Source organism: Tubulanus polymorphus, chromosome 4, assembly GCF_964204645.1.
Source record: "Tubulanus polymorphus chromosome 4, tnTubPoly1.2, whole genome shotgun sequence".
Taxonomy (NCBI): Eukaryota; Metazoa; Nemertea; class Palaeonemertea; order Tubulaniformes; family Tubulanidae; genus Tubulanus; species Tubulanus polymorphus.
In genome coordinates, this window is record NC_134028.1 from 24300528 (window position 1) to 24318614 (window position 18087).

At 39.4% G+C, this 18087-nt stretch overlaps 4 protein-coding genes across 4 annotated transcripts; 3 read left to right on the plus strand and 1 right to left on the minus strand.

The window, feature by feature from the left end:
* Nucleotides 1-24: 24 nt before the first annotated feature.
* LOC141903614 (uncharacterized) lies at nucleotides 25-10803 on the plus strand. The gene is made up of 13 exons (XM_074791816.1): nucleotides 25-82; nucleotides 676-1226; nucleotides 2231-2357; nucleotides 2434-2512; nucleotides 2770-2908; nucleotides 3238-3333; nucleotides 3487-3642; nucleotides 3728-3852; nucleotides 4000-4166; nucleotides 4945-5162; nucleotides 5942-6140; nucleotides 9214-9359; nucleotides 9998-10803. The coding sequence occupies exons 1-13, from the start codon at nucleotides 34-36 to the stop codon at nucleotides 10493-10495; spliced, it is 2550 nt and encodes an 849-aa protein (XP_074647917.1). The 5' UTR covers nucleotides 25-33; the 3' UTR covers nucleotides 10496-10803.
* LOC141903291 (DNA polymerase subunit gamma-2-like) lies at nucleotides 6778-8022 on the plus strand. The gene has a single exon (XM_074791388.1). The coding sequence runs from the start codon at nucleotides 6841-6843 to the stop codon at nucleotides 8020-8022; it is 1182 nt and encodes a 393-aa protein (XP_074647489.1). The 5' UTR covers nucleotides 6778-6840.
* Nucleotides 10804-10954: 151 nt separating the features above from the next.
* LOC141903625 (SUMO-conjugating enzyme UBC9-B-like) lies at nucleotides 10955-13944 on the minus strand. The gene is made up of 7 exons (XM_074791829.1): nucleotides 13879-13944; nucleotides 13365-13436; nucleotides 12800-12883; nucleotides 12360-12432; nucleotides 12159-12268; nucleotides 11850-11929; nucleotides 10955-11774 (listed from the first exon to the last, which is right to left on the minus strand). The coding sequence occupies exons 2-7, from the start codon at nucleotides 13428-13430 to the stop codon at nucleotides 11705-11707; spliced, it is 483 nt and encodes a 160-aa protein (XP_074647930.1). The 5' UTR covers nucleotides 13431-13436; nucleotides 13879-13944; the 3' UTR covers nucleotides 10955-11704.
* Nucleotides 13945-14129: 185 nt separating this feature from the next.
* LOC141903617 (multiple inositol polyphosphate phosphatase 1-like) lies at nucleotides 14130-17968 on the plus strand. The gene is made up of 5 exons (XM_074791819.1): nucleotides 14130-14381; nucleotides 15023-15669; nucleotides 16268-16398; nucleotides 16689-16801; nucleotides 17332-17968. The coding sequence occupies exons 1-5, from the start codon at nucleotides 14176-14178 to the stop codon at nucleotides 17756-17758; spliced, it is 1524 nt and encodes a 507-aa protein (XP_074647920.1). The 5' UTR covers nucleotides 14130-14175; the 3' UTR covers nucleotides 17759-17968.
* The last annotated feature ends 119 nt before the right edge of the window (nucleotides 17969-18087 follow it).

The window sequence follows — 18087 nt, forward strand, 5'->3', positions numbered from 1 at the left end:
CGAAATTCGCCGGAACTAGAGAAATGTCGCAAAATGGAAGTCGCTATTAACGACAAATCTAAACGACCAGAAGTCGGCAATGGTTTGTCTTTTATCTTGAAATGCAGACGAATTTTATATTAAAAATGTTAATCGTGAATCATCCGAGCAATTAGATGGTCATTAATTAATTAGTTTAAACTCGTTGATCCCTTTACGCGTTTTCTACTTAGATTAACGAATCTCACTCTCTAGAGAAACCATTTACAGCAACAATAGCCATGAGATGAGTGATCTGACCCTGCTCTCCGCTCCACTCAGAATCCAATGATTTTCCTGCACCCAAAGAATCAAAATTCCACCCCATGATATGCTTCGCGATGATGGGACCAATTCAACCCAAAGAATTTAGACCCTCAGGCCCCAATAAGATGACTTCCTTCACAATCCATCTCCTCTGCAATCTATTACCTAAAAAAAAGAATAAATGAGTGAATTTACTGCATCAACCCTGCTCCTCTCCAACCAAGACTCTTCTTCAACAAAATCCAATGATTGTCCTGCACCTGGCCCTAAGTGGGGCCTATCAAAATTCCGCCCCATGAAATGCTTCGATAATGGGCCCCTAGGCCCAAATAAGATGACTTCCTTCACAATCCGGCCCGCATGCTAAAATGGTCCAAATATCTTTTTTAGAATTTGATGAAGAAGAACTCGAAGATGACAGTTTCAGATGCGGCCGATGTAAAGTCGAACATAAACATGTCGAAGAATTTCTGGAGCACAAGAAATTCTGCGCGGCAAGCAGACCCGCACTTCAGAGTCAAAGGCCTGAAACGGAAGACAAATCATCTCGCAGTTCGGCGAACGACTACTCGAGAAACCGCAAATCATCGAATTCACAAACTGATCGCTTGAGGGCGCCGAAGCCTACAGAGGATCACTCCGTACACCTGACTATAGAGGTCGCTGATCTTCCGAGAAATGTGTCACCGTCGACTTTAAGTTACACGCTCAAAGACTCCGGTCATCGAGTCAAAGTGATCAAGAAAGAATCGACTCAGTTTTCGGAATCGGAGATTCACGACGCGGAAGATACAGTAACGCGAGCCGCGTTAGAGACCCTCAGATTCGAGCAATCATTACGCGATGAAAACAATGCCGATTATTCAGAATCGGATGTTATAAATTTAACGGCTGATGAACGACCTTATAAATGCGAAGTGTGCTTCAAGGGTTTCAAAGAGGTATTGGACAATAAAGCCTACTGTCTGAATATTCCCAGTCCTGAATGTAGCTGGTTTGTAGCAGATTAGCTTACTACGACTCGTGGTATGGGAACCACTAATATTTTAAGGTTCTTGGTGGCAATCTGTTTTCACCTCTCAGACAATCTGCTGTCTGTTTTCACCCCTTAGACAATCAGCTGTCTGTATCCTGCACCCCTTTCAGACAATCTGCTTGTCTGTACCCTGCTACCTGGTCAGACAATCTGCTGTCCGTTTTCGCCCGCTAAACCATCTACTGTCTGTATCCTGCACCCCTTTCAGACAATCTGCTGTCTGTACCCTGCACTCCCTCGGACAATCTGCTGTCCGTTTTCGCCCGCTAAACCATCTACTGTCTGTATCCTGCACCCCTTTCAGACAATCTGCTGTCTGTACCCTGCACTCCCTCGGACAATCTGCTGTCCGTTTTCGCCCGCTAAACCATCTACTGTCTGTATCCTGCACCCCTTTCAGACAATCTGCTGTCTGTACCCTGCACTCCCTCGGACAATCTGCTGTCTGTTTTCACCCCTTAGACAATCTGCTGTCCGTTTTCGCCCGCTAAACCATCTACTGTCTGTATCCTGCACCCCTTTCAGACAATCTGCTGTCTGTACCCTGCACTCCCTTGGACAATCTGCTGTCTGTACCCTGCACTCCCTCGGACAATCTGCTGTCTGTACCCTGCACTCCCTCGGACAATCTGCTGTCTGTACCCTGTGCTCCCTTAGACTTCACTTCTAGGTCTCCTGTCACGACACAAAGCATTATCAATTGAAAATGAATTACAGTTTTATCCTCGCCCCACAGCCATGGATGTAGACATTTTGTCACCGTATATGGAAAATCAGTTCATCAAACATTCACTTATCGAACTGTGACAGGTACAGGGTACAGGCAGTAGACTCATAAACTGTGCGTAAACTGGCGGCTTCCTCCATAAATCCTCTAATGACATGATTGTCTTATTTCTGTATTTTCAGATGGCCATACGACGAGCTCACATGTTAACGCACTCTTACGTGAGAAATTTCCCGTGTCCGTACGAAAACTGTGATCATTCGTTCAAAACGAAAGGATCTTTGAAACGCCATATTAGGAGACACACAGGTCTGTTTAACTAGCCACGTGTCGTGATTGAAATATCAGTTCATTCGTTTCAGAGATTTCTCGTACGTAATTTCAGGTGAACGTCCGTTTAAATGTCGAGAATGCGGTCGCAGTTTTCGCGAATCCGGAGCTTTATTGAGACATAAAAAATCGAGGTGATTAATTTCCGCTGCCGAACCACAAGTGCACATCGGTGATTTAAGATTTTGGCTATATAGAGAGTTTAGCAGTACGATATATGAGGGGTTAATTTAACAAATTCCAAAGCAAGAATACGTACATGTATTCCATTCTCAGAAAAAAACCTGTTGTTGGCGTTGTTGGGCGCGTTTGGTGGTTTATATATAGGCGCAGTATATCAGTATGTTCCATAATACAGTAGAGTGACTAAAATTGCTGTTTTCACTTTCAGAACTCCCTGTATTGTTAAAGCTGATACTGATTTGCCGTTATACGGCGTAAATAGAGATATCAACCCTTCGTCAAGCAGTCAAATAAAACTAGAAATCATCGATGATCAACCAACTGAAAGCTGCGAAGATTCATCTGAAGTAAGTTCTATTTACAGTAGCGTGAAAGTTTTTAAAATCTGCCGCATGATAAATCTAAACCCACTTATGCCTATATACAAAATCTAAACGATGAATAGCGAATTTGATTCATCAGAAATTAGAATAAAAAACAGGCTGGAGTTAAAAATGTTGTGTCTTTGTCTGTTGTGATTTGAATATTTGTTACACAAAAATTCACTTGTAATCTTTTGAATTTTATGTAGTGGGTTTTAAACTAATAATCTCTAATTTTCTATGTCAGCGTGTATAGGCTACTATTCTACCGTCGGAAGATTTTTGTCCTAAATCAGGTTTCACCATATTTTCAGCCAATGGAAACTGAGCCTGTGATTGATGATGTGGTTCCTGATGTTGGTGAACAGTTAGAAGTTAATAAACAGCCTTTATTGCAAATCAGATGTCTGGTGAGTCAATGAACCATTTAATATCAGTACAGCTAATTCAAGGTTCTCTTGAAATTTCTGGGAATCAGAACAAAGGAAATCTTTTAGCCCTCTTAACATTTGTATGAAATTTGTATGATATTTATTTGATATTTATTTGATATTATTTTAAAGGCTTGTAATAACTTGTTTGACAATAAATCTGACCTGTGCAGCCATCTACAAGAGCATGTTAAATCAATACCAGCACTTACGTGCGAAATCTGTAGCTTTACTGCCTGTTCAAACAAAGATCTACAAAATCACTTCATCGAACAGCATCAGGATCCGGTAAGCGTAAACCCGGTTTATATTCAACCACTACATTCATGTTCATACCTGATTGTAGCTAAAATTCTACATCGATCTTTTTCAGAGTGAAGATGAAAATGGCCAGAAAATTGTTGCTCATTCTGAAACGGACGCGGCTCTCGCAGGCATCAATATCGCGGATACAGATCGCGACTTGAACAATTCAAATTTGACTCATCAACAAAAGAAGTATGTAGTGGGAGGCAGGAATATGAAATATTGTGAGAGAATTTTATTTCAATCTGTCCTGATTGTGATCACGGTTACCACTTTTATATTGTATCGTAACATGATGCGAAAAATTGCCGTGAATAAAGGATTTGTGTTAATTTACAGTGAAGCAGCCGTCGCTCTGACACAGTTATCAGATATGGGCTACACGGATAACGAATCGAACATCGCGACGGATTCCAGTTTGATGCCGAGAAATCATAAGTGTCCTTATTGTAATCGATTGTTTAGAGGACGCAGTTACCTTCGATTACATCTGCGTATACACACTGGTATGTAAGGCGAATTTAACTTGTCGAATCAGATTTGATTTTCCTAATCATAATTTGCTAGTCACGTGTAATCTAATCAAATTTAGATTTGCACAACAGGATGAATTTGACGCCTTGTTCCAAATGGCTGACAAGAAAATACTGTCCCACTTTATAAGATATTGTTTCCTATGAATGAGTTTCAGGTTTCTCTTTCAGTTTTGACATTTATATCAGTTTTTCGAAAAAAAACGTATCTTCAAATCGTATCAAATCACCTCTGGGGTTTTGTAGTATTTCTACGGGGAGTGCTGGATGTATGTGAATAAAATGGAGGGAATTAGGTGGTACAGAAAACTTGTTTGAAGCAAGGGGCGTTCCTAAGGAAATTTGGTTTTAATGATTTGTCCCTTAATAAATAGGACTACTTCAATGTCCTGCATTGAAAATCCGAAAATATCTAGATCCAACTCTTTCAGTCAAGAAAGTGTCTGAAAGTTATTGGGTACTAGAAATTTTCAGGGGAGAAGGGGAGATATCTTCAGCCTGTGAACATTGTTCGTGAAGGTTAAAGCATTTTAACCATGAGAAAACTTGTTAACAATGAGAAGACCAGGGTCCTGACCCCTGAAGATATCGCTCTAGAATCACCCCTGCTTTTCAGGAAAATATTTGAAAGTTATCGGGAACTTTTAAGAAATAAACAGGGGGCATGAATCCTGTAACCTAGACTGTTGAAACACTGGCTCGAATTTTTACATTTTCATGTATTAATTTGTCAATCGCTGATTATTTGCAGGAGAAAGGCCGCATAAATGTCCGCATTGTCTGAAAGGATTCACAACTCGAGACGCGTTGAATAAACATCTGTTCGTACATACTGAAGATCGTCAGTTTAAATGCGGCGAATGCGGCAAAATGTTCAAACGTATTTCACACGTGAAAGAACACCTGAAAATACATTCATCCGAACGACCGTACGAGTGTAGCTGTTGTAATAAACGATTCAAAACTAGCGTGAGTTACACTTTACACACTATGAGTTACACATATCACACCTGAGCCATCATTAACCCTTTCAGTGCTGACTAGTTAATACCCTATAGTGCTAGAGATAATTTGAAAAATTTTAATAATTCCACCCTAGTGTGTTGAATAACAGGAACACCACTATAGTGGTCTACACAGCGGCGCGGTGTATCGTTAGTTACTAATATTTCACTGTTTGACAAGTGCTGCCATTTTTCAAGAGAGATAATTACTAATTACATCAATACACCGCAGTGCGGTGAACTAGCAAAATCCATCGCTGATTTATACATCGCACTGCAGTGTAGATGCACTGAAAGGGTTAAGATAACTTAGTTCTAACTGGTAGACTGATATTAATCTCAGTATTTCAGAGTTTACCCTTTTAATGCTGACTAATTAATACCCTATAGTGCTGGAGATAATTTGAAAATTTTAAGAAATTCCACCCTAGTGTGTTGAATAACAGGAATACCACTATAGTGCGTCTACACCGCGGCGCGGTGTATCGTTAGTTACTAATATTTCACTATGTTTGACAAGTGCTGCCATCTTTCAAGAGAGATGATTACTAATTACATCAATATACCGCAGTGCGGTGAACTAGCAAAATCCATCGCTGATTTATACACCGCACTGTAGTGTAGACGCCCTGAAAGGGTTAATGAACCTACTATTGTGACTTCACAGGGTTGCCACATACCTGGAAAACATCGAAATGATTTTCCTGCAGTATTCATCAGGCTTGATTTGTTCTTATTTTTCAGAACGCGTGTAAGGTACATATCCGTACTCATACGAGCACGGCGCCGTGGCAGTGCAGTTTCTGTTCGAAATCTTTTCGCGAGAAAGGTTCGCTCGAACGCCACTGGAGGAAACATACCGGTTCTAAACCGTACGAATGCAAGCATTGTAAACGACGTTTCTCCGAACACGGGACACTCAACAGACATCTTAGAGCTAAAGGTAAATCATAATCGGTTTTTAGATTGATTCATTTTCAGAGAGTCTTTGAATAAAGACCCCACGAGGAAGAATTTAAACCAACTGTATACAAATTGAAGAGATTAGAAATGAAATTTATTCATCTACACGTGAAGTTAGAATGAAAAAGATTTAAGACACCGGGCTGGTTCCTCAGTTGAGACTTAAGTCCAAAAATGGTCTTAAATTTTTGGACTGGTCTTGTTAGAATGGTTATAGAGCTAAGATGGTCTTTAATTGGCATTAAGTCTAAGCCATGACTATGGAACTGGGCCCTGATAGAGTTCAAAATATTGTCTTTTAATTTTTCCTTCTCACTCTTGATGAATAAATCTTTTAATTAAGTTGTTAATCTTTGTAAAATCTTTTAAATTTGTAAAGTGAGATAATTATCCCATTAATGTGCATTGGCTGCTATTCTGACTATAGACCAGGAGGTGCTGCCATCTAGCGGTGGATTAGCGAAGTGCATTTGGCATGAACAGGAAGCATTGAAATGGCATCAAGTTTGAACTGATTTTACTTCTGAACAGCTGAAAATGGGAATTATAAAGTGAAATCTATGATTAAGTTAATCAGGAGCTTCATTACTGGGATTGTGTTAGTTTGAATAGTGAAGATGTATCGCCTAAATCAGTAGGAAATTTGGAATAAGTCATTGAATCCACGTTTTTGAAACAAAATGGCTGCTGCGTCGAAAACGTTATCGATATTAGACAAATTACGTGCATTGACTCTAAAGTACGGGTTTATAACGTCGAGCAGTGCGCGTGAAGGGTTTACGCTGCATCACTACGGTCCGTGTGGCGCCGGTTTAAAACATAATCTCATCAACGAATGGACGAAAGCCGTTACGTTAGCGGAGAATATCTCATTGATCGACGTGACCTCGGCGAGCGATGATCCCGAGGAAATCCGCAAGGCGGCGCTGTCGTATTATCCGCATTTGTTGCGATTGAATAACGATCGTCTGCCGGTCGGGCTGATTTATCGCACAAACGAAAGACGCGACGATGACGAAATATCGAAGACGACCGGCGATGATCGATTTCTAATCGACAGTCGGTTTAGGGAGAGTTACGTGTTGTATCAGTTCGTGGCGCCGTTCACCGCCAGACGTTGGATCGATTACTGGGAACGACAGCGGATTCAGTGGTGGCGTCGATTCGCGAGGAATCCGTCGAATTTCACCGTCTCCGAGCGGAGCGGTAACGATTCATCGGATACGGCGGCGTCAGCTGGTCTTAATAATAATAATAATAATAATAATAACGGAGGCGGAGGGAAGGATATTGTGAAAATCCGGTACGACTATCCGTGGGGACGAGATTGTATTGAAACGATCGCGAACTACGAACGAGAACCGCTCGACGAAGTCGGATTGAATTCGACGAAATTTCACGGAAAAGCCGGACGCAAAACGTATCTACCGTCGGTGCTCGAAATCAAGTTCAACGTCGAGCACGCGATACTCGTGAATTTATGCGACGCGTTCGCCGAGAAAAAACTCAAACGTAATCTACGCACCGTGCTACAGTTACATCGACGATTGGTACATTTTAAAGTCGCGGTGGCCGTGACTTACAGCGCAAGTTCGATGACCGAGGTACAAGAAGTCGCCGGGTACGTGACGAGGACTTTACTCGGCGCCGGAATCGTAACGCTGAATTTGTGTAATCTGTCGAGTCAGTTGACGCAGAACGTGACGAAATGCGATCATATGGGTATACCGCACGTGTTGATCATCAACGAACAGTGTTTAACCGACGGTCTCGTGCAACTACGCAATCGCGACACGACGCTAGAAGAACAAGTTCATCTCACGAAAATAGTCGAGAAATTGTTGAAATATAACCAAGCGTGAGGAGGGATGATGTAACGATAGAGATTAGTTTATAAGAAATCGTTAGGTATTAACTTCCAAAGCAATTTGATAAAGAGTAAACTCCGAATTGGTCCATCGGATTCTCCCTGCAAAATACTATCAAATTCGAATCAGTTCTTTCCCATCCTCCCCCGGCAGGGATTCGAACCTGATGGCATCGAGATTGCCACGGCACGAAACCCTGCCATAATCGACCGTGTGCGCATGTACCCGCGCACCCGGTCTACTGATGCAGGGGTTCGTGCCGTGGCTGAGTGAAGCGATGCCATCAGGTTCGAGTCCCTGCAGAGGGAGGATGTTCTTTCCTGATTTCCATCAATTATTTATAGTTGAAGGTTCTATTGTACTTAGAAATTTTCCCTACTCAAATTCATGACGAAGATGACACATTGTTGTTGCTTCCAAGAATTCACTCAGACATGTGTTTTCTTCTGTTATTCTGTTATTCGAAGAATCGAAAACTACTTAAGCTCCGATCGAAAACTGTAACGACAATTTGTAAGCAACTATATAGAAAAAAGGTTAAGTCGAATTCATCGACGTCACATTTGTATCGGCCGCATCCACCTAATAAAGCAACTCCAGTTGTAACGGAAATTAACATTCCAATTTCGAACTTAATATTTTGATTATAGGATTTTCTTTGATTTCATACATTGATTAGTGAGTTCTATAGAAACTCGTTAACTATACGTTATATATATATATATATATATATATATATATATATATATATATATATATATATATATATATATATATCACCAAAATTCATTTCTGAACGTATTTTATGTCAAGTGGGATTAATCTAGTCCTGGGGCCAGTTGCTCGAAGTTGGTTCAAGATAAACCGGCGGATAAATACCCTATTAGCCTAACAAAGAACTTTTAATTGTCGCTATATCAACTATCCTAAACTAACTTTCTAAACCATTTTTGAGCAACTGACCCCTGGCTCTAAAGGTAGACAGTAACCTGTCTGTGGTTGAGTTTCACGATCAGATATTTCTACAACCCGCAATTGGTAAAAGCCAATCCGATAATGAAAGCCAGTTACTATCAGCGATTGCGTTTCTAACCAGTTCTAGGGTCAACTCGGATAAAGATTGTCCGGACAAGGTTAATTATCCGATGTTTTTATCGAGGTGTTTTTCTCTTTGTATTTCTATAGTGCCTTGCTACATGAATAAAAAGAGAACGAACACGGAAGACGATCACGAGATGAATCCTGAACCGAACGTTCTGGCGGAGTTTTCGTCAGTGGTAGCCGATACACAACGTTACATCATCCCCGCGGATAATGATCATAATAATGAGGTAAAGTATGATTTATAATAAAGATCAGATATATTATAGAAACCAGGGTTCATAGCCTCCGCATGACCGAATAACTCGAGGACCATTGATGAAACACACATCGTTTTGGAAAGGTAATATCAAAATCCCGTGCTAAGAAGGAAAACTTTTATGCTGCATATTACTATTAGTTTGTATCACACCTCAGTGCTTCATTGGTCTCTTAGTTAAGGACTGATAAGATGCATTTCAATCTCACAAAAAACCAGTCCGTAACGATATCAAAATGCCGCACTAAGAATGTCAACTGTTTGGTTGCTGTACATAACCCAAAGTTTGTATATCACGTCTTGTTGCTTTATTGCGTCTTTGTTCAGGACTCATAAAATGCATTTCAAAATCTCAAAAATTAGTATTAAGGATGTAGTTGAAACTTTGAATATGTATAGCTTAAGGAATCTTTCGTGCCATTCTTAGTATAGGATTGTTAGTGCTACGTGTAATTCCATCAGTTTCGATTACTTTTTAAACCTTAGCCCAGTTTCATCGGTATATACACCAACTGTCTTGATTTTTAATCTCAACTAATTAGTCAGCCGATCCGCAAACCGTATTTCCAACTGTCTCGCTGAAAAAAAAATTACCGATTGATTTTTTAGGCTGTACACACCGAGTTCGTGGTTGTGGATGAAGACGCATCGATTAATACCGAAGACGGTTCATCTTCTTACGTGTTGGTGAATCAGGGAAATGATGAATACATTCTTATAGACGGTAACACCGGTAAAACTGTATCGGTCAATATGACGACCGATGATTCGCGAGGCGTTTCCGTTTTAGAACTGTCCGAACAAGCTAATCACGCGAGGAGCGACGACCGAGCCGTCACTTACACGCTGGATCGTCAATGCGATGAAACCGTTACTTACACAACCGACGGTTTACAGCTAGCTGATATTCTCAATACGGCCGTGTTAGAACAGGTTTCCAGCAAAACACGTGACGGCAGTGATAATAATACGATAACAATAGTAACCGATTCAAACGTCGATGATTTACAGTTGAAAGCTATTGAACAAGTGGTGAATGAAGCGACGTCTGTGAATTCTGTACAATATGTAGCCGTAACACCTACTACTGAAAACAATAAGAGTTGATTCAGGGTCCCTACGGCTCCTTGATACCTAAAAAAAACTACTTCTAAAGGGAAATGGTGTTTAAGGGTGCTTGAAACTCCTTTAATTTGAACTAAACTTCAATTTTGAGAAATAGGCAATGGAAAATGTTTGTAGTTGTACAGTAAACTACGTCTAAATACAAACAGTTGGGACCAGGATTTTCTCTTTTAGGCGGTTACTGAATTAGAGTTAAGATAGTGTAAAGGATGAAAGTTGGCCTTACAAAACGACCCAATTAATGATTCGATGTACTAATAATTTTCTATGAATTGACATAACTGTTAACATTTGGAAGACAATAAATGTTGATATCAAATATTCAATTCTAATCCTCTCATCTCACTTGTCTTTTTGTCAGTCCGAATGTTTGAGGTAGAGGATGATAATCAGTTTCTTCGTGAATCAGACGCGAACAAAGACACAAGAAATTGAGTTCCGACAATTCACCCTGCATTTATTGCTTCATATACAAAGCTGTTGTAACGAACGAGCACTGTATTTGACATCAAACATTTCTTAACACATTGAAGTTACATTTATTTCAAATATCTGTACCGGTTAATAAAAAATGAAGAGGTCGCAAGTTGATTAAACGCAGAGGCTACCAGTTCCCCTCAACAGTAATTGGAACCAACAAAATAGTAAATAAGATAGGAAATTAGAAAATTATTTCACTGTTGATAAGAAGTTGACCATGTTCGAGTTCAGTGAGGTTTATTAAGGTTTACTGTACATCGATATTTTCTACATGGTTACACGTATACATTATAGTTAAATCGAGACCAAAACGAATACAATAGCGATACTGGATTGAATTATTGAATTTTTTGGACTAAATTCAATTTTTCGCCCCAAAAAGATGAATTACAACAATGAAGAGTTCACGGCACAAAAACGGAATTGTGCATTTACTACAAAAATTAGGAACGAACACTTACAGTAAATATTCTATGTATTTCGCGACAGAATTAGTTAATTACGTTCCGAAACAAAAAGCTGATTTCATTCATCGAACTGATGAGTATCTCTCCTGTATCTTCCGTAATATAATGAGACAAGTCAATGGTGATTTCATCACAGTTCAATCAAATATTGTACTGATGATGACGTAGAGACCGATAGAGAGAGTTCAACAATGTATTGTTCAGCACACTTGCTATTTGAAGCAGCGTCACGTTATTGTCCTCATCACAGCGCTGTATCCGGGAATTTTTTTGCTTGAGCTCGTACGCGTCGTTCGTATTCGTTTTTGTCTTGACTGAAAAAGATTAAATTACGTGAATTCAGCCGAGAAAATACAACGTTCATCGATGTCCTATGATACAATACACACCAGTAAATAGTGTAAGCCTCGGCCTGAGCCGGATCTTTGATATTTGGGTCGTTTAAAAGATCCTGGATTCCCAACAAAATCTGAAATATTAAAAAACACCATTCGATAAAGATTTGTCCTTACTATTTTGACGCCGTAAAAACCGTTACAATAATGTTTAAATATCGTGAGTCGATGTGCACTTCATCATCAATATCGTGAGTCGATGTGCACTGCATCATCAATATTGGTGTTTGAAAATAACGATAACTATCGTGAATTTTGGCGTTTATTTTGCAAAAATAATTTAGTTTTTCACTTATCTATTACCTGTTTTATAGTGACGGCTGGTCGCCAATCTTTATCCTCGTCCAACAACGACAGACAAACTGTCCCCGATGGATAAACATTCGGATGAAACAACGGCGGATCAAATTTACCTTTAAAGATAATCATCCAAAAAAAGAAAACCAGTGGATTTACATCCAATTTTCACCGAAAATTTCAACAAAACTCATATTCGTAACTCACATTTAGGTGGAGTTGTCGGATAATCATCTTTGAAAATCATTTTCAATTTGTACAGTCCGTTTTCCCAAGGCGTCTGCAAATATCAGATGGAAGAAAGACTTCATACTTAAAACATTCCTGCAACCATTAACCCTTTCAGTGCTGACTAATTAATACCCTATAGTGCTAGAGAAAATTTGAAAATTCTAAAAAATTCCACCCTAGTGTGTTATACAATGGGAATACCACTATAGTGCGTCTACACCGCAGTGCGGTGTATCGTTAGTTACTAGTATTTCACTATGCTTGACACTTGCTGCCATTTTTCAATAGAGATAATTACAAATTACATCAATACACCGCAGTGCAGTGTACTAGCAAAATCCATCACTGATTTATACACCGCACTGCGGTGTAGACGCACTGAAAGGGTTAAACATAACAAACGAAGATGTACATACGCCTTTCTTTCCCGGGATAGCGCATTCCCACTCTTTATTATTCAGAGTGCCATCATCCTGCTTAGTCGGTCGAGCCACGAAGCCCTGTAAAAATTAGATCATTTAGGTTCATTAAATCGTAGTAACATTAAAACCCACTGTACTTTATACAAATTCAAAAGGTAAAACGCAAAATCTTTTTATCAAAAATTGAAAGCAGAGGACACCAGGTCTTTCCCTTGAGACCATTGTCTTTCCCTTGAGACCATTGTCAGGTGCAAAGGAATGACTAATAACAGGGGTATATGTATATATACACTGGAGATTAATTGACTGATTAGACAATAAATGGTTCACAAGGCATGGGTAGTAATATACATGAAGAATATTACAATACTTGCTATAACAAGCACTAAAGAATTTGTGAATATTCAGCGAGTCAGGGAAAAATGATTATAACTGTATTATAGCATGAGTTCACTGGGGTTTGAAGCCACCACCTCTTGGTTGTGAGTCAAACATCCCAACCACTGAGCCATTTAAGACGGGACAGATTGCGGCTGAGGGTTGGGATTATATAACTTACAAATGGATGATCTTTTCTCCAACATTTTCTCTCTTCTATTAAACGTCCGACTGCTATTCCTGCCATAGTCTTCTGAAGAAGAAAATAAATATGTATTTAATTATTCGTTATTGCACCTGACCTGGCCTGAGTGCACCGCACCAAGATGTTGCCAACTAGTTACACGGAAACTTGAATGGGCAGGGGACACCTCGACATGCCATATGCCTTGCGGCACATATTAGGGGGTTCTCCGCCATTTGTCTCTCCTTCCAAACGGCCCTAATATTGCAAAAATATCAGTCTAGTATAATATATAAAGCCTCCAAATAATAAGAGTTCATTCAAAACCTTTAATAAAAAAAATAAAGTAAAATTCAAATCAATAAGCATTGTGGAGATTATGATCAATTATTACAACGTATTTAACTCAAACTCGATAATCTAAGCTCCCTCTTTACATCAATCAAATAATAAGCTTGAACTATAAAACTGGTGAAATCGTTGTTTTACGGATATTCACACATTTAAATACCTTTTTTGTACCGGGATTTATTGATCAACAGTGGGAAATCGCTCTCTACGACAGTCCAGGTGGCGCTTCTTTACGGAACTGAAATTAAACAACGCGGGTTTACTTTTTCATTTTTATTTTCAATTTATAGAATTCTTTCATATGAATCAAAATATAATAGTAGGCCTATCGTTTGAATTCAAAAAGAAAATAACAAGATCGAAATTAATATTTACTATTTAGCTAAAGGTCATATGACGTGTGGACAAAATGGCGGCGCCCATAAAAGTTTGCAAAACGTCAAACTTCGACGTAAGAATGCCGAGAACGTGGCGATCGATGATTCTATTCGGCACTGTTTGTTTCTTATTGATAAACTCGAGTGTAGAAGATGTATACGAGGAAGATGACGATTATAGGGATTTATATATAGCCATGGGAACGAAAACTAGTTACAAATTTATTCTAGAAAAACGAAAACGACGTCAACAGACTGATGATCACCGGCGATCAGACGAGAAAAGGTTTGAGACTGGTTCCAAGTGATTTTGTAGATCTTGCCCCAAAATTTTTGGGTCTCACTGCAGTTTAGGTCACCTTTCCACTGAGTTAGCCTAACTGAGTGGCACTCCACTTGACTAAGTGTTATTAGAGAAGAGTGTTATGGTTAGGTTAGGGCAGGCATAGTCTGAATACCAGTCGTTGTTACGGTTCCCTTCAACCGTAAGTTGTACCGTACCTACCGTACCTGATTGTTTCAGGAACAACGGCTAGGTACTAGACTAGGGCAGGCACTACATAACCTTAGGCCGGACATCTAAAGTGCAGTCGCTCTGTCCTGTCTCCTTTTTGTCCTGCGCAGTTGTTGTCAGTGCTTGGTTGCCTCACGTCAACGCATTGAGAAGCAACAGAGCACCGGGGCTCAAAATCCACATAATATCACACTCATTTCATTTTCAATGAGGCTGCTATTTTTGATATCGGATAATTCTCATTTTTGCAAAAACATCTACAACTGAAAATCTCTGGGTTAATCAGATGCTTTATCTATCAATATGTGATTCATTGAAAAATGAATAAATTGTATTTAAAACCTAAATTGTCTCCGATTCACAATGTAATGCGTTCTAATGCGTATTTATTTACACGTTTCTAAATATTTCAGTGATTTGTATCGTGGAGGGATGTTATACGCGTCAAACCCGGCGGCCGATCTCCCGAAATTCTGTCGACCCGTTCACGTGAACGTCGTACTGCGACACGGAACGCGTTTCCCGAGCGCGAAAACCGGCCGCGTTCTACGTTCGTTCGTCGACGAATTCGGCGATAAAATCACGAACCCGATTTATAAAGTTTTCCGCAACTGGACGCCGATGTACGCCGGCGATCAGGTGAAATTACTGAGCGGGGTCGGGCGCAAGGAAATGAAGGGACTCGGAAAACGATTATTCACGAAGTATCGATCGTTATTCGAAACGCCCGACGGCGGCGGCGATGCGGAATACGACGATATCCGCGAGATCATCTCGTACGCGTCGAGCGACTTACCGCGTACGCAAAACAGCGCGAAATATTTCATGAAAGGGATGAAAGAAGCGCTGTATCTGCCGAACGATTTTAATTTCAACGTCGCAATCGAGAGCGACAGTCTGCGGTTCTACGATCGGTGCACGAAGTTCGTCGATTCGGTCGAAAGGAATAAAACGGCTTTCGCAGAGTTTAAAAAGTATAAATTCGGTGACGAAATGCGGAGTTTAGCTTTGAAAGTCGCGGAACGACTCGGAATCGACGCCGATCTATTTTTAGAAACTGGTAAGTCCATAAAAAGTCTAAAATGGATCTACTGTTGTACTGCATTTGAACTGGTCAGGGGCCCTTAAAGAATATTTGATTGTCAGCAAATAATCAGCATTATCAGCTAATGTCTATTTCAACCTGACTTGAGAGCATTCCGGATGGCCTAGCTCACTCATTTTTGGCAGTACATACCTGATAAAGGTCTTAGTAGGACCAGAAAGGACTGGCAGTCGACCTAAATCAACATTTTTTAATCCATTTGAAACTGTATTGAAGGATATATCCAAAAAATCTTTATTGAAAGGGGTTCATGAGTAAAAGTACTTTAGGCACGGGTTTTATCAGCGAACTCGAGCTCTCAAGTCAAGTTGAAATAGACATTAGAATAGAATTAGGTGCATTATGTACTATTGATATGTCATCAGCTCATTGAATACCTACACAATTATGAACCGCAATCACACAAGCCTTTTTGCTAAGTTTGTTCCGAGCAATCATTTTTAGCACGGGTCAAATTATTGCGTGTCAATTGCAATTGGTTACATGCCCTATGTTTTTAGACTTGAGAAAATATTGTTAATAAAAGACTTTCATTTTCGATTGATGTTTTCAGATTTTGGAGTAACGTTATGGAATATGTTTGTGATGTGCAGCACTGAAGCGTCTGAGATCGGGAGATCATTGTGGTGTGAATTGTTTGATGACGAAGATGCTCTAATCTTAGAATATAGATCTGATCTGAAGGTAAAAGAAGATAGTTTCATAAGGGGATACAGGGTGGCCACTGACCGGGAAAAACTCAAAAGAATCAGAAAAATCAGACTTGGATGTGCGATTTGCCACTTGTTTCTTTATCAGTACGTGGATTCACTGAAAAGTTAATAAATTGTAACATTTTAAACCATGAAATTCCTCGAATTCACTCAGATTCGAGTTTAGCGTTAGGAAAACTCATGGAATTTGTAAATTCATCCTTGATATGATCTTCACATAGAATGTTTCATCTGTACTTTTAAATCGACATTTTGTTTCAGCATTACTATAAATGGTCTCACTATCCAGTTTCCTACATGCAGAGCTGTCCACTGTTGAAAGACGTTATGACTAATCTCGATGAGGCCGTTATTGGTTCAGCTACCAATCACGTGTAAGTTAAACATTTTCTAATATTGGGTATCATTTTGCAGACCGGAACGTTCAGACATTCACTGTTGTAACATGAAATGTGGACGATCAGTTTTTGAAAGTTTGCTGATAAAATGTCTAATGTGTGTGGTTTTAGTTAGTTCAATTAGAAATGTGAAGTACTGATACGTGTGAAGTGCGCGGATGATCTGTTTTGGAAAGTTGACCCTAACCCCCTTCAGCCGTGAACCCACCCCTTTACGAATTTACTATTGTAGTAGGATGGCCACTGACCTGGAAAATTCAGTGAATCTGAAAAATCTAGTAAAAGATTTGTAAATGGATGGAAATTGGCGACCCTGTGTAGTGTGTATCTAATCTCTAATGTCTGGTGTTTGAAGTTCAGTTTCGATTAGAAATGTCAAAAACCGGAGTATTGATTGTCTGAGAGGATGCAGGGTCCAGGCAGCTGATTGATACTCGCATTATAACAAAAAAATTATATTGTGAGATTCTTGTTCATATTCTCAAGTCTTTATTTTCTAATTTCAGTTATAAGAAAGCCGTGCTACGTTTCGGTCACGCTGAAACTCTCAATCCATTTTTTACTCTTCTCGGATTAGTAAACGATTCGAATATACCTCGCGCCGATAATTTAAAGTCCATTCCGGATAGACTTTTAAAAACGAGTAAAAACACTCCGTTCTCCGCTAATATCGGCGTGATTTTACACCGTTGCGATTCCCATGACGAACTTCACCCTAAAGACATTCCGAAAGATGCAAGATGGCCGACAAAATTCGAACCGTACATGGTTGAATTTGTCCACAACGAGCGAAGACTTAAACTTCCATTTTGTGATCACGATATTTGCCCTTACACGGTTATGAAGAAGTTCTATCGCGATATAACGATTAACTGTCAGTTTGAAAGTATTTGTGATATTAAAAAACCGGCTTCAGAAAAGGATGAATTATGAAAAGGGATAGGTTCTTCAAATTAGCATAATAACTTTGTACGGACCTTAAAGAACCTTCCAGTAAAGATGACCGTTCTGGAAGGTTTTACTTAATATTCCAGTGATAATTTTTTGTACTTGAAGTGGTTATGTTCATTTTAGATTTCTTGATTTTTGATCTCTTATATACCATTATCCGTCAGCTTTAAATAAAGCATTTAAAAATCTATCGTAATGTAACCGTTTTTTATTCTTGTTTGACGATGTTTTTGGAATTTTATGAGCCGTTTCGTATACTTCTAATATATACTTGGTTTGAAAACTTGAATATTTTGAATGAAACTTATTTG